Source organism: Mus musculus, chromosome X (genome assembly GCF_000001635.26).
Source record: "Mus musculus strain C57BL/6J chromosome X, GRCm38.p6 C57BL/6J".
Classification (NCBI taxonomy): domain Eukaryota; kingdom Metazoa; phylum Chordata; class Mammalia; order Rodentia; family Muridae; genus Mus; species Mus musculus.
This window is the reverse complement of record NC_000086.7, coordinates 23,262,314-23,277,476: the sequence shown is the minus strand read 5'-3', so window position 1 is coordinate 23,277,476 and position 15,163 is coordinate 23,262,314. Positions and strand designations below refer to the sequence as shown.

At 34.5% G+C, this 15,163-nt stretch overlaps 1 protein-coding gene across 17 annotated transcripts in view; it reads left to right on the top strand.

Moving 5' to 3' along the window:
- The window catches only part of Klhl13 (kelch-like 13), a 145,891-nt gene that overhangs the window by 87,685 nt on the left and 43,043 nt on the right, over positions 1 to 15,163 (top strand). The window contains exon 1 of one of the 17 annotated variants that reach the window (NM_001310466.1): positions 10,675 to 10,792. The exons of the other annotated variants lie outside the window; for them this stretch is intronic. Coding sequence (NP_001297395.1) covers positions 10,737 to 10,792 — 56 coding nt within the window. The 5' untranslated portion in view covers positions 10,675 to 10,736. Of the gene's footprint in view, positions 1 to 10,674; positions 10,793 to 15,163 lie in introns of those variants that run through there. 17 annotated transcript variants of the gene reach the window in all.

Genomic DNA, 15,163 nt, shown 5'->3' with positions numbered 1-15,163 from the left:
ATTTCCTGTCAGTGATTAAATGAAGTTCTCTGTGAGGGTAGGATTAAGGTCCCCATTGTCTAGCTGGCTATAGCTGAAGGAGAATCTTAGCTTCTGGAGGGTAACTTCATTCCTTGACTTTTGACTCTCTTCCATCTTCAAAGCCAACAAGCTGAATCCTTTTTTTTTTTTTAAATTGCTCTCTGACCCACTCTATTTCTTCATATAAGGAGTTATGTGACTAGATTCGGCCACCTGAATAATATAAAACATTTTGACATATCAACGTCCATAATCTTAGTTACTTTTGCCTTGGACATGTGCACCACATGCATTTGCCTTTACCATGCTCACAAGATTCTGGGATGTGAATAATTATGCTCTCATGCATCTAGATCAACAAAGTCGTCCACGACTTTCATAAGAAATGGAAAAAATCTTTTCCAATGAACCAAACTGATATTATAAACTTTGAATTCTTACAACTAAGCTATATTAATTTCTGGGTCAATAATTTTCTTCTTGCAAATTGTAGTAATTTAAATGTTAGATAGGCAGCTCTAAAACTCTTGCAACAAAATTTAATTAAAATCTTATTAAAAGTAGAATTGTCCATTGAAAACCTTATTACCTGGGTTTTTGTTGAAAGCATCATTAGAGTACTATAGAAGAACAATTTTGTGTTCCAATTCTTGTAAATAGATATTGACGACATCAATTTTGTAAGGAGACATAATCACATTAAATGATGATAAAATGTGAACTAAAATGCTAGCCATTAAATTTGTATTAGTTATTGGATTTCATAAAACAAAGACTATGGGAACAAGATTTCCACACGTTAAGGCTCTTTGAAAATTAAGTAAGAACTAATGCTATCTTTTGGATGAAATAATGAAACCCATTTTCTTTTCTTATTTTTTTTGTAACTGTTTTTTTTTTCTTTTTTTTGAATAATATTTTTTTATTACGTATTTTCCTCAATTACATTTCCAATGCTATCCCAAAAGTCCCCCACACCCCCCCCCCCACTTCCCTACCCACCCATTCCCATTTTTTGGCCCTGGCGTTCCCCTGTACTGGGGCATATAAAGTTTGCCTGACCAATGGGCCTCTCTTTCCATTGATGGCCGACTAGGCCATCTTTTGATACATATTCCATTGTTAATAGTGCTGTTTGGAAATTACTCAGGTAAGTGCATGGTGCAAGTTGGTTGATACAACTGCATCATATTTCATTGAAAACCTAAATTGTTCCATATTTCTTTCTGCCCTCTCCCAGCAATTGTTTGTTCAAAGAATGAGAAGATTCTCACACGTCTCTGCAAAGTGAAATAGACACAGGTTTCCGAGAACCTTTTAAGCAAGCTTCACATGCTTCAGTTAGAAACACACACATACTGTGGGTTAAGAATCAATAAAATTCAAGGCAATTAAAATTTTAATGTATTTTAGAATTATCACACCATGGCATATAATTATGTGATTGATAACCTTTCTTATGCCCTTCAGTGCAAGGTTTCTGGTAGGAAAATGAGAGCGTATTGGAATTTGAGTGTTCCTTAATTACCAATTATTCAGTAAAGTCATAGCAGCAGGTGAGTACTGTTTGTGTTTCTACTACTGAGTTTTAAATCTGATTCTTCAAGTTACGAAGGCCTGAAAAGCACTATTTCTAAACTTGGAGTCCAATTTAGGGTAGGTTTTAACTCAGATCTGGTTACCCAGCTCTCTAGACATAATCTTCTTACTAGTAAGCTACAGAGGCTTGATAGTATTTTGTCTTTCTTTTTATTCAATATACTTATGGTGCATGTATGTACATATATCATGCTGTGTGTGTAGATTAAAGGACAACTTGCAGGAGTTGGTTCTCTTCTTTTAGCATGGTTTGAATGAGGATGGCCCCCATGGGCTCATAGATTTGAGTGATGAGTTCTTAATTAGTACAACTGTTTGTGAATGATTAAGGTTAGTGGCCTTGGTGAAGGAGCCATATCACTAGAGGTTTCAAAAGCCCATACCAGGCTCTCTTTCTTTTTGCCAACTTCCTTCAGGTCAGGATGTAAAGCTCCCAGGTACTGCTCCAGTGCCATGCCTATTTGTTAGCTGCCATGATGATAATGAACTAACCCGCTAAAACTATCAGCATGCCTCCAATGTAGTGTTTTCTTCTTAGAAATTTCCATGGTCATGATGGTTCTTTACAGCAATCGAGCAAAACGTAAGATACCTTCCGACATGTGGATGCCATGCTTCAAATTCAGGTTGTCAGGACTGAGGCCATACACCTTTACCTAGTGAGCCACGTCATAAGCCACATATTAGCTTTAAATTTTTGAATACTATATTATTAGGTATATGTTTTTGAAATTGAAACATTAGGAAAATGATAAGTTAGGGTATCAAGTTCAGGCCAGCGTGTGCATGTTATTCTTCGGCCCATGCTCTCCCTTCCTTCCCTTCCTTTGTTCCTTTCACATTCATGTTTCTCACTGTAGGTGGTTTAAAAAAATCTAAAATTATGTTTAACAACCATTGCAAAGTCAACTAGCTTCACCTTTTCTTTTGTTTCTGGTTTCAAAAGTGTTACAGTTAATGTTAAAGGCCAGTTCACAACAAAGCCTCAACTAGATCGCTCTTCATAGATAAGTTCACTCATTTTCTCTTGTGCTGGGGTGAAATGTGGTCCCAATTAAGTTGCTGTACCTTATTTGAGTGGAAATTCAAGATAATTGAAATAGAAGTTTGGAGAATATATGTATATTCTAAGTTATAAACAGATTATCCAATTCATGATCTTTGAGCACAGCTCTTTACAAGTGTGTGTATGCATAATCATTTCTAAAAGATTGTAAAGATATTTGTGGAATTGTAACCAAAGTTTCCTTTTAAGTAGACTGGAGATCTGGCTCATATTTTCTGCAGGTATGCTGTCAGAGTATTTTAATAGATGCAGCTAGATAATGCAGCCTTGGAAATGTGTTATACTGTCACATCATTATAAACTTTGGCTTTGTTTGATATAATTAAAATATCAGGTTACCTTTTTTTAGTAGTTAATATTATTTACTTATCAATCTAGCTTTGGATATAGCCAAATATAGAGAAATATCATTTTAAAATTGATCATTATATGTTAAATATGAAGGGATACCCATAGGGCTGGAAAAATGACTCATGAATGAAGATCATTTGTACCTCTTCCAGAGGACCTGGGTTAGATGTCTAGTACTTAAATGGTAGCTCACAGCCTTCTCTAGCTCCAGTTCAAGGACTTCTTATACCCTCTTCTGACCTCTGCACAAGTGGAGCATAGACATACATGTAGTTAAAACACCAGTACATGCTTCTTGAAGGAAGGAAGGAAGGAAGGAAGGAAGGAAGGAAGGAAGGAAGGAAGGAAAGAGGGAGGGAGGGAGGGAGGGAGGGAGGGAGGGAGGGAGGGAGGGAAGGAGGGAAGGAGGAAGGAAGGAAGCCCTTAGGGATCAGGGAACAAATTTCTACTAAATGTGGGTGCTGGTTTACATGAATGATACATGAAATTCACTGGTAGATGATGGTAAGCATCTACTAAATTCTATTTAATTTAATCACTTAGTAATTGCTTTTCTGACTATGGTGACTTAACAAGAAACTACTCTGCCTGATGTTTATATTCTTATTTCTTAAGGTAGTGTCTAGCATATAAGAAATGCCCCATAAATGCTGGACGTATGACCTTAGAGAAAGTTGCTTTTTGGACTATAACCCTGTATAGTTAGTTCCTCTTCACATCATAGTATTGATCAATTTAATTGGAAATAGGTAGTAGCACTTCATTTTCTTGTTAGATGTTAAGTTATAGCTTTCTTGTCTAGGAAAGAAACTACCCTAAAACCCAGATTCTGTGCATCATTGCTCATAAAGCCCATGGTGCTGAGAAAAGACTGACAGTATTCTCACTACAAACAATTAGCCAGGGACCAAAATATATTTGCCATAGAGTATATCAGCTTGTAATTTGATAAAGAAAATAAAGTTTTAGTCATTTTAAGATTTCAAGTACTCTTAACTTTAAAGGATATTTTATCTATTACATGTCTTTTGTCTTAACAGGGAAAAAACTTCAGGAAGATTTATAATTTTTAAAATAGTTTATATACACTTAATTAATGTATTTTATATGTGAGGTCTAGTAAAAAGAGTGTCTGACCACAAGACAAAATGAATCTAAATAATGCTTAAGAGAAAAAAAATTATGCTCAGAAATCAACCACATTTCCTTATGTTATGAATTTTATACCCAGACGAGCTTTGTAGTAATTATAGAGGCTTAGCAGATAGCACATTGAAATTCCATGATTTTCTTTTTTGAATATTTTCATTCTTACAAAACTTCATATTATGTACATAATGTGTCTTGATCTGAAGAACCCATCACCCCTCACTGATCCCCTCCGATATCCTATGGCCTATTCTCAACACATCTTCCTCTCAACTTCCTGTCTTCTTTTTTTAATTGATAGATATTTTTATAACCCAATTAATACTATCTATACGCATGTTGGTGTAGGATCCTCCACGGGAATATGGAAAACCTATCTAGTTACACATTCAAAGAAAAGTGACTGTCCCTCCTCTAGCAGGTATCAACTGCCAGTAGCTCCTCAACTATGGGTGAAGCCTTGCTAGCCCATCCCCTATCCTGCCTAGATGTTTTTACTTAGCTTGATCTTAGGAAGGTAACAATAGTGGGTGCAGCAAACATGTCATGTACAGATGAAAGCATTTCAAAACACTCAACCCTATCCCTTGGCTTTCTATCCTCTCTCGTATAATGTTCCCTGCGCCTTGGGTTGAGAGATTGATGGGTGGCCTGTAATAAATCTCTGCATTAACAACTGCCTACTGTGATAAAAAGCTTCTCTGACCAAAGCTGAGATCAAGGCAAATCTGTATGATGAGTCTAAACATAAATACATTTAAAAAAAAAATAGTTTGACCGCCAGGTGTGGTGGCTCACGCCTTTAATCCCAGCACTCGGGAGGCAGAAGCAGGTGGATTTCTGAGTTCGAGGTCAGCCTGGTCTACAGAGTGAGTTCCTGGACAGCCAGGGATATACAGAGAAACCCTGTCTCGAAAAAACAAAACAAAACAAAACAAAACAAAAAGTTTGACAATAGCACTGTTTAAAACAACAGTAGTAAGTTGCCTTGTAGGATCTATGCTTTCTATAGCCATGAACTTGTCACCAAGTTTATAGTACCAGGCATGAAATCCCTCTTGTGGAATAGATGTCTCAAATTCAATCAAGAGAAAAATTGGTTATCCTATAATAGTCATGCTACCACGTCACCAATGGGTACATATGTCCTAGCAGTCGGTATTGTAGTTTGTGCATTCCAGCATTAAGTAGGGCCACTGATATCCCCCTATCTACCCGTCAACCTCAATAGTACCTTATGGCACTATAAAAGCTAGCCAGCAAAAAAGAAGTTTCCTAGTTAGTTTGAAATTGATTTTTGTATGCCCCATAGCCGAAGTATGCAGTATCTTTAGCAGTAGTCGTTCTACAGGGCAGAAAAGACGAAATACCCTGTGTTGATTTAGGGGTCTTCTGGTGTCTCTGTAACCAATAATAATTCAAAGGGTAGAAAACTGTTTTTGGCAATGAGATTTTTATTTAACACCGCCCCCCCCCCCATGCCATCTGGGAACATTATCTACTCCTGAAGTGTACTTCTGAATATGCCTTTTTAAACATAAATAAATATATAAACATCATTATACATATTTAAAAACCAGTAGGTTTTCAGAATTTGGAGTGTGATTCATTGGCTAGGACACGCTGACTCCTCGTCCAGAAGGTCAAGGTTTAATTAGTAGCACCCGCATTGTGGCCCACAATCATCTCTAATGTCTACTTCTGGCCTCTATAGCCATTAGACATGTCTGTGACATATAGATATATAGGGAGACAAAACACTCATGTATATATTTTAAAAATTACTGAGTTTTCATAAGACTTCTTCATACCTCTTTCATAGTTAACTCATCTTCTACCACCTCCTTTCTCTCATTTCCCTGAACATGTGATGTGAAAGACCAGCCAGAAATACTGGAGATTATAAATTAAGTGAATTACTTCCTAAATATGCTTAAATAAGATTGTTTTTCCATACTAGTTAACTGAAGGTAGACAAAAGGCATAGCAGTGACTGATAAAAGTAACCTAAATCAAGACAGCTGCTAATTTATAAGTTTTATATTCTCTAATCAAGAATCTATTGTGAATTAATTGGGGTATTCAGTTAGTTAAGGCAGGCTAGCCCCAGTTATCTGGGAGCCAAAAATGTAGGTCTAATTTTTTCTTTTTGTTTAGTCTATAGTACATAACCAAATACCTTTGAACAAGGAGATAGTTTTCTGAGATATAAGATCAGTATTTATGAAAATGCTAAAACATAATGCATATGAAATTAGTCATCATAAATACAGTGTATGAGGGTGGCAAAAATGTTCTGGTGATGGCAGTTGCCTTTTAGAATCTGAAATATTTCATCTATGGCTCGTTTGGATGGATAACAGGATATATATGAGATTCCTGAAATTTGTTCTGATTGGCTAGGTTTCTGTCATTAAGGACCATCAAGACATAAGTAGTCAAATTCACTTTTACATAGGATATTGCAGACATGTGAAAAGATCACATTTTGAAGATTTAAAACTGTTACTTTTAAAGAATGGCTCGTGAGCATATAGTAAAGGTTGGTAGGTACCATTTTCTAACCAGTGGGCAAACTTGTAACACCTCATTAGTATTCTCGCTTCCCTGATGACTCATTTCTTTCTATGTGCTTCTCACCTACTCTGATTGTCATAAGTTATAATTTGCATGTGAGACACTGTTTAATGTTCTGTATAGAAAGGAAAGAAAGAAGGATTCTGTTCCATTATCTCAAATTAAGGTGATATTTTATTACTACTTTACAGCATGGAGGCAAAACACTGATATACATAAATAATAAAATAATAAACATAAGTTGAATATAACTGGAAAATCTAGGAAGTGGTTGAACTGTTCACTCCCCCCCCACCCCCACTGGCCTAATGCTTCTCTTTTTCCCAGTAGATTTGTCTCTGTAGTTGCTAATTTGCCTTTGGTTTATGGGATCTGCCTTCTAAATAAATATTAAATTTGTCTAACTTCAATGTTTGGATACTTAGTAAAGTAGAATTCTAGGCATTTAGAACCCAGTTTGTTCATAGTATGGATATCTTATTAAAATATGCCACTAGAGGTGAACAATCCTCTTTAAGGAAAAAAAGGGGGGGGGGGGTTAAAGCAAGTTGGCTTGATATTGAAGGAGCTGGAGAGTATAATCCAATTTCTTTATTGAGGATTGAAAGGAGGGAAGCCAAAGTCAATGCTGCAGGTATACTGAGGCTTCTCGATAGCCAGGTCTGATTGATTAATGGCTGGAGGTTAGAACATTCTGCCAAAAGGTTTGTGTGTTACTAGAGGACAGATTCGGTGTCCTCTACTTAACTAATAGTAATTAGAGTATTTGCTATTTCTTTCAACTGACTTCTACATATTGAAGTCCCCCGCTGTTAGTGTTTCTATTGCTGTGAAGAGATATCCAGACCACAAGAACTCTTTTAATGGAGTTAAATATAACTAGGGATGACTTATAGGTTCAGAGGTTTAGTCTGTTGTCATCATGGCAGGAAGCATGGTGGCATACAGACAGACAGACATGGTTCTGGAGAGGTAGCTGAGAGTTCTACAACCAAATCCATAGACAGCAGGAAGAGAGATACACTTGGCCTGGCTTGGACATTTGAAACCTCAAAGCTCACCCTGAGGACATACTTTTTTTCAGCAAGACCGTATTACCCCAACATTGCCATAACTTCTAATGCCACTCCACAAGCATTCAAATATATGAGTTTATGGGGGCCATTCTTATTCAAACTACCACAACCTCCATGTGCAATCTGTCATATTTTGTAGCTGTCTAAAGGCAAAGGACTCTTTGGATGAGATATTTTCTATATGCCAGGAATGGAATGAACATTCATTAATTTATTTCTTCACTTACTGTTTTATTTCTACTTCCAAATATATAGTGGATTCTATTTGTTCTTTATAATCTACAGTTCATCCATCCATCTTTTCTTCCATCTATTCACCCACTACTGACCTATATGCTCTCTGTTTGCTACCAAAATATTATTTAAAAATGTGAATAATAATAATAGTTATTATTATTATTATATCTAAACCAAGCTTCTTAAATAGAATAAATTTTCATCAAGGTATGTGAAACTTGATGTAATTTAATTAGTATCAGTGTATTAAATGAGGAGAGCAGAACAGAGTCTTAAAATATGGCAGGGTGAAAGCAAAATCATTAATTTTAGAGTTGTTCAAGGACAGGATTGAAATATTCAGTGCAAATGCTTTTTGGTTCGGATAATTAACTTTCATCCTGTTACAGTTATCTAATGGAGTATCATTTGTCATTCCATTTGTCTAGCCCAATTCCCTCATCTGTGTCATAGTGCTATTTTTGTGATCATGATAGTCAGCATTGGAATTTAAAATCTGTTCTTTTAAATGCTGGTAACAGTAATGTAAAATCCTTCCTAAATTTAATCTGAATTATGGCCAAAGAAGTACTACCCCTTCTTCCCATGTTAGTACATAATTTTACCTTTGGTGTTGTTGTGTTTTTGTTTTTTATGAAAGTAGAGTGATAAAAAGGAGTACTTTTATTTTTTAAATATTTACTAATTTTTAAAAAAGATTTATCTTATTTTCTTATTCACGTGTTAGTACCTCTCTCTCTCTCTCTTTCTGTGTGTGTGTGTGTGTGTGTGTGTGTGTGTGTGTGTGTGTGTGTGTTTTGAACTTCCCCATGTGGATGCTGGGAATCAAACTCAGGTTTTCTGGAAGAGCAAGAAATACTCTTTACTACTAAGCTATCTTTAGTCCTATTTATTATCAGTTTTCATGATGTGGGGACAAGGTCTTGATGTGTTGCCCAGGCTACTCTCAAACACATAGGCTCAAGAGGTCCTCCTGTTTCAGCATCCCAACTAGGCTTGCATCACTAAAAATAGATTTTATTTTTAATTTTGTAAATGGCATGTTAGTAATCACACATATTCATAAGATCCACTGTGATATCTCTATACACACATATAATGTATAATAATCAGAACAATGAAATTGGTATATCTATCTAACCCTAGACATTTGATATTTTTTGTTTAGAGAATATTAAAAATCTTTACTAATAGCTACTTTTAAGTCTTCAGCTAATTATTGTCAACTATAGTTGTCCTATATCATAGATAATTAGAAGTCATCACACTGAACCATCTGAACCTTGTACCTGTTAATTTTTGCCTCAGCATCATCCTTTTCCATACTCAAAGCAGGGGATTTGGGATGCAATTAATTAAATCAGAAAATTACTTGCTTCCAACAGAATATATTTTTATGGTATTTCCTAGTATTTATAAAATAAGCTTTTCAAAGTGAATCATTGTACAGTCTCCACTTGCTGCTATTTTTAACTTTTAGCCCTCATGTAATGGAAACAATGTTGGCTCTAGGTTTAGACATGGGTTTGGATTCATAGTTATGATATGTATGTGAGGCATTAAACTCCCCGGGCTTCAGTTCCCAGTCTTGAAAGTAGGATTGTCATGAGGATTAAGTACCATATGAGAATGTGCCTGGCATAGTGCCTAGTACACAGCAGGTGCTGAGTGAATGATCTTATTCCTATGTTATTATGAACATCAGCTACTTATTAATGTAATTCTATTTTGAATATGGTAGATATGAGCATTTGAGAAATGTGCATACTAGTTTTTGCACTTGGAAATGCCATTTTGACATATTCTTATCACCTTGGTTATTTTTCTTTTTCTGGATGTTTGTATTATCACAGCAGAAATAGAATATTGAAAACAGCAGCTATTGATAAAAATAAAAATATTGTTTATGATAAATGTTGCTAATACTATAGCCATTTCAGATCAATGATAATAGACTTAACATATATGTTATAAAATTACAGATAACTCCCCCAAAACTTTGTTTTTCTGATTCTTTTCAACTCTAATTTTATTAAGGGGATTTGTTGTCTATTTTTTTTAAACCAGTACTTAATTTATGTCTTACAAATACAGGCCATCATGGTATTTGTAATTTCCTCATGTAATAATGCTGTGAATTTTGTTGGTAAACTGATACTTCAATACTTTTCATATTTTTAAAACAACTGATTTAAAATAGATTTTTATTGTTATATAGACTGATTTCTTTTATAAATGTTAACTTCAGAAGTTGGAAATTTTGTTCCTGATTTTTATTTTGTAGTTCCCTAATTTTTCATAGTGGAGAGAGATAAAATGAATGAGTATGAATATGCAAATATGTCTGATTTATCATTCAGTTTTTGTTTGGGATGGATGGAAGAGAAGAAAAACATCTATTAATATCTTTAACATTCAATTCATACTTTGAATCTATCTGAAAACTAATGGGAAATTGCTTCCATCATCTTAAGTTTTTGATTCATTTCTCAAGGGTGGAAGGAAATACCTTGACAGATTTAGCACTCAAATTCAAATGACTATGAGAACAGGTGGCAAAATTTTTCCTCCACCTGCCATGCAACTTTATCACAAGAAATGTTTCATTTAGCAAATGCTGCTGCTAGCACACACTTCTCTACTTCAGAGCAGGCAAACAAATGGAGGGAGAGTACTTCTTTGAAGAAAACCCCTTTCTTGAATTCCTTTTAAAACTGTGAGTTTGAAATCTGACTTTTCTTTTCCTGGGGGCTGAGTTGTGGAAAGGATGAGTCATTGACTTGATTAACTGGCCTGCTTTATGTTACTGCCAATCCCTCTACGGCTGTCGCGTGTGTTGTCTTCTTAGTGTTGCTGTTCCTCTGTGCGCACCCACTGGCAGGAACATTTGGTTACGATAATATTATTAATCTTGGAACTTGAAAATATTTGTCTTATACTTTAAATGGTAACTTAAGAGAGACTTGTGTTTTGTTGTAGTGAAGCTGTGTTATTACAGTATAAGTTAGATTGAATATGTATGAGGAAATTATAGCAAGCCAAAAGTGAAATTTTGTGAACTTAACTAGTAACTGAATGGAGAGAAGCAATAAAGCTGTTCGTATACTTTAGAATTTATTCTGATTCATGTAAGTAACGCAAGAATGTTTAAGACAGACTATTTCCTTGCAAAATCACTGTGCTGTTCTTTATTTGATATAAAGCTAAAAGTTAATCTACCAATGAATAAGTTGGCATACAAAACTTCCCTCCCAAGGAAAGTCATGAGGTTTTAATGTATTCTCATGATAATAATTTCAAAAAGTACTAAACTGTTCCCCTTTTCCTTGACAGTGAAATGTCACCTTCCCTGGCTTTTGCATTTAAGGTGTATTTGTAGATTGAGGTGATAAAAGCCAAGAAAATGAAATGTGCATTTTATAACTTACCTCGATTTCCAACACAATAGCTGCTTTTAATAAACTTAGGCTTTTGGATGTAGAGATCTAGGACTATTTAGTGGAAGCTTGTGAATTTGGACTCAATGCAAATTAGATGTGCCCTCCCATTAAGCATACCAACCAATGTGATTGGCATAGTAATTTATAAGACTATTCAGTTCTTCCTAGAACCTTGAACAAATGAACTTACCTATCACTGTTCTGTATTGCAAATGTTTTAACAAGATTCACAGAGCACTCCTTTTGTGACAGTCTCCTAGGATATAGATGCAATGCACAATCCTTCATTATCATAAAAGAAAGAAAGAAAAAAGACTGGTCTAGTAATTTTTAGAAGTCTTTTTGTCAAGTATCCATTTGGATGAACAGCTCCACGTAGACTCCAGGGATTTCATGCATGTCTGCACTAGTAATTTTGAAAGTATGTCTTGTGTTCTATGCTTTGATAATTTATAGGTTTACAGATAGAAACTTTGTGTTGATTTGCATACTCATGGATAGTAAAGAAATTGAACATTTTGATTTGTCAAGTATTTGTACATCTGTCTATATGAATTGTGCACTTGTATTCACTTACATTTGTTTTCCTTGAGGTTTTTGTGAAATACGGAAATTTTGAGATTATGATTACAATGTTAGCATTGCCTTGTTAACAAAAAACAATTGCTTAGACTTTTTTTTTCCTTCAAACAACAGTGTAAGTAAATACACTACTGTGTGTTCAGTTTTTTTCATGTTTGCATTTGTTTTAGTAAAATGAATTGAGAGGCCTCTACCTCTAAATTAATTCTCTCCAAAAAACACTGATTATTTTCTTGAGTAAACACCATTGGCTGGTTCATGCACATTTTATGAAAGATTGGTTTTGTGTTCATTGGTTGTTTGTTTTGAAAATAAAATGTGTTCATTGTAGAGGATTAGTTTGGCAACCATATGTAGACACGGATGTAGCAGAAAGATTTAAGTTTTAGAAAAGCTAATAAAGACATTGTCTCCTCTAAATAACCTTTGAGTATTTATGTAATCACAGTTTGTTCATGATTTGTAAGGTTGTAACTTATTATATATAAATAAATCCAGTTAACAATTGTTTTAAGTAGAATTAAGAAATTGTTATTCTTACATGAAATATAAAAAAAAAACCTCTTTTCTATATAATTATTTTATAAACCTCAGCACTATTATCTACTGATCTGTTGTAAACACTTGAGTTTTCAAAATGTTAGGACTGAGGAGAGATGAAGTATTCTGTTAGATGGCTTAGAAGATGTGGTGGTAATTAATAATCCCTGCTGTGTTTTTGTACTGCTAACATTACTTTTTGGAGTCAAGCCAAGGGTTGGGAAATATTTAAAACATGAAATTACTAAAACACTTCATGTGGAAGTCAACCCCTCTATAGCAGGATTTCGCAACCTTAGCAACGTTGACATATTTTGCTGGAGAACATCTTTGACATATAGAACTGTCCTGTGTGCTCTAGTATTCTCCAGCAGCATCTCAGGAGATGACAGTAATTGCCTACCCCTCCCTCAGTTGCTACAGTGAAAAATGTCCACAGCCATTGTCAAAGAATATGTGCATGGCAAAGGGCAGGAGTTGGAAGCAAAATTCTGTCCTTTCCTCTACCTTTTGAGAACCATTGGCATGCATATTTTTTTAACTAAATGACTTGAAAAAAATTTTAAGACAAAAAATTTCATCTGATAAACAATCCCTTAATAGAACATGATATAATTGTTGCCTGGGCTTTACAAAAAGAGGGAGATATTACTTCCTTTCAGTGTTGAAGATCAATGCTCTTCCTTGCAGTCAATAAACTCGGTTTCCTAAGAAGTTTGACATGACGTGTACTGTTACTGGTGCAGAAATAATAAGGAGTGTCTTGAATGGTAAAGAGTCAGTCTCCTCAGTATTCCAGAAGTCAAGTATGAGACCTTCTTCAGCTTTTGAAGTAATTAATTAGAAAGCTAGTTATCTCCCGTTGCCATGATAGGGTTCTATTTTCATAGAAGCCTTCTCAATTTTGAGAGCAAGGGACGACTGACAAACAAACAAGTTGTTATCTATAGTTTATTGAAAGTAACAACTTCTAGGATATGTCATAAGGACAGAGCAGCTCCAGCTTTACCCCTATCCTTGTTGCAAAGCGGTAATTGATGGTCATTTAAACACTGAGTGATAAAGAAATGTCTTTGGAGTGATTCACCGAAATGAGATTCCATATTCAGTTGCAGGACATAAATTAAGCCTCTCATGCCAGGCTGTGTGTAGGGAATATAGAAATTAATAGCACAGTCTGCTTGAATTTGCTATTAAAATACTTTTAGATGGACAGATTTTTTTTGTGTAGAGACATGCCTCACCATCTATCTATTTGTGACTTTTCCAATTGATTCTATAAATTCCAGTGCCTGTCTACAAACATGTATATGAGTATTTTGTATGCTATGTAAGTTACATATATATATATGTGTGTGTATGTAGATAGATAGATAGATAGATAGATAGATAGATAGATAGATAGATAGATAGATAGCATATCATTCTTTTTAAAGCTATTTCTGAAACTTTAATGGAAGGCTGTGTTCATTTTCTTTTATGCTTGTCAAAATCTTATTTGAACTATTCTCTATTAAATATCAATGAGAGATGAATAAAACATAGTTATGTATGATTAATTCATTTTCATTATATTATGGCTCTAATGTCATTAAGAAGAGTTAATGTGACCCTTAAGGCAAGAATTTCTGCTAATTATTACAGGATTTAAAAGCACTAGATCGGTGTCAGTATTCAAAATGCAACATCTTTGTGTATAAAGTAACTACAGTATTACAGTCTTTCTAATTAAAACTGAGCAGCTCAGGTTATAGATATTACAGGAAAGGGGTAAAATCTTTGATAATGGATGGTCCAATTAAGAAATCAAATAATTTAAGATTCTGGAAGTTATATAGATAAGTAGAAAATTCATGTTGACATTTTTTTCTTTTTCTAATATCTACTTAGCAGTGTCTATCATGAATATACAAACCAAACCAATTCAGAGCCAAGGACTCCTTGTTCTTAGGTACATGATCTAGAAACGATGTTAGCTATCTAGAGGTAATGATATAAACGGCCTCTTGTAAGAAATAATGACAGGTCATTTCAGGGTAGTCATTTTTAGTATAGATGTGGGAAATCCCTTTAACTATCAAAGATTTCACTATATTTTTGGTAATTAAGTAAATGTACATTCTGCAATCCTTTCTATGGGAGATAGATAGATAGATAGATAGATAGATAGATAGATAGATAGATAGATAATATTAAACAGCCTTACACTTATGTTATCCATTTCTTTGAAAAATGGAAATGTTAGTACAATATAGTTATTTCTATAATCAGTCTCAAATTGAGAAAAGAGAGCAAAAGTTTTTATTTTATGCGTGGAATTTTATTTTTGTTAGAGTTGACTAGAACCATTACTAATAGCAGCAACATGAAGTACTGCAGTAATATATTGAGGGTGATTTTTTAAAAACTTTTATTAGTGTGGGTTGATAGGAATTGGAATAATGCTAGATTTAAATCAAAATCTTGACTCAATTACTTGAATAACCTGGGTAAATTATTTTTAACACTTCCTTTGCTTTCCTTAA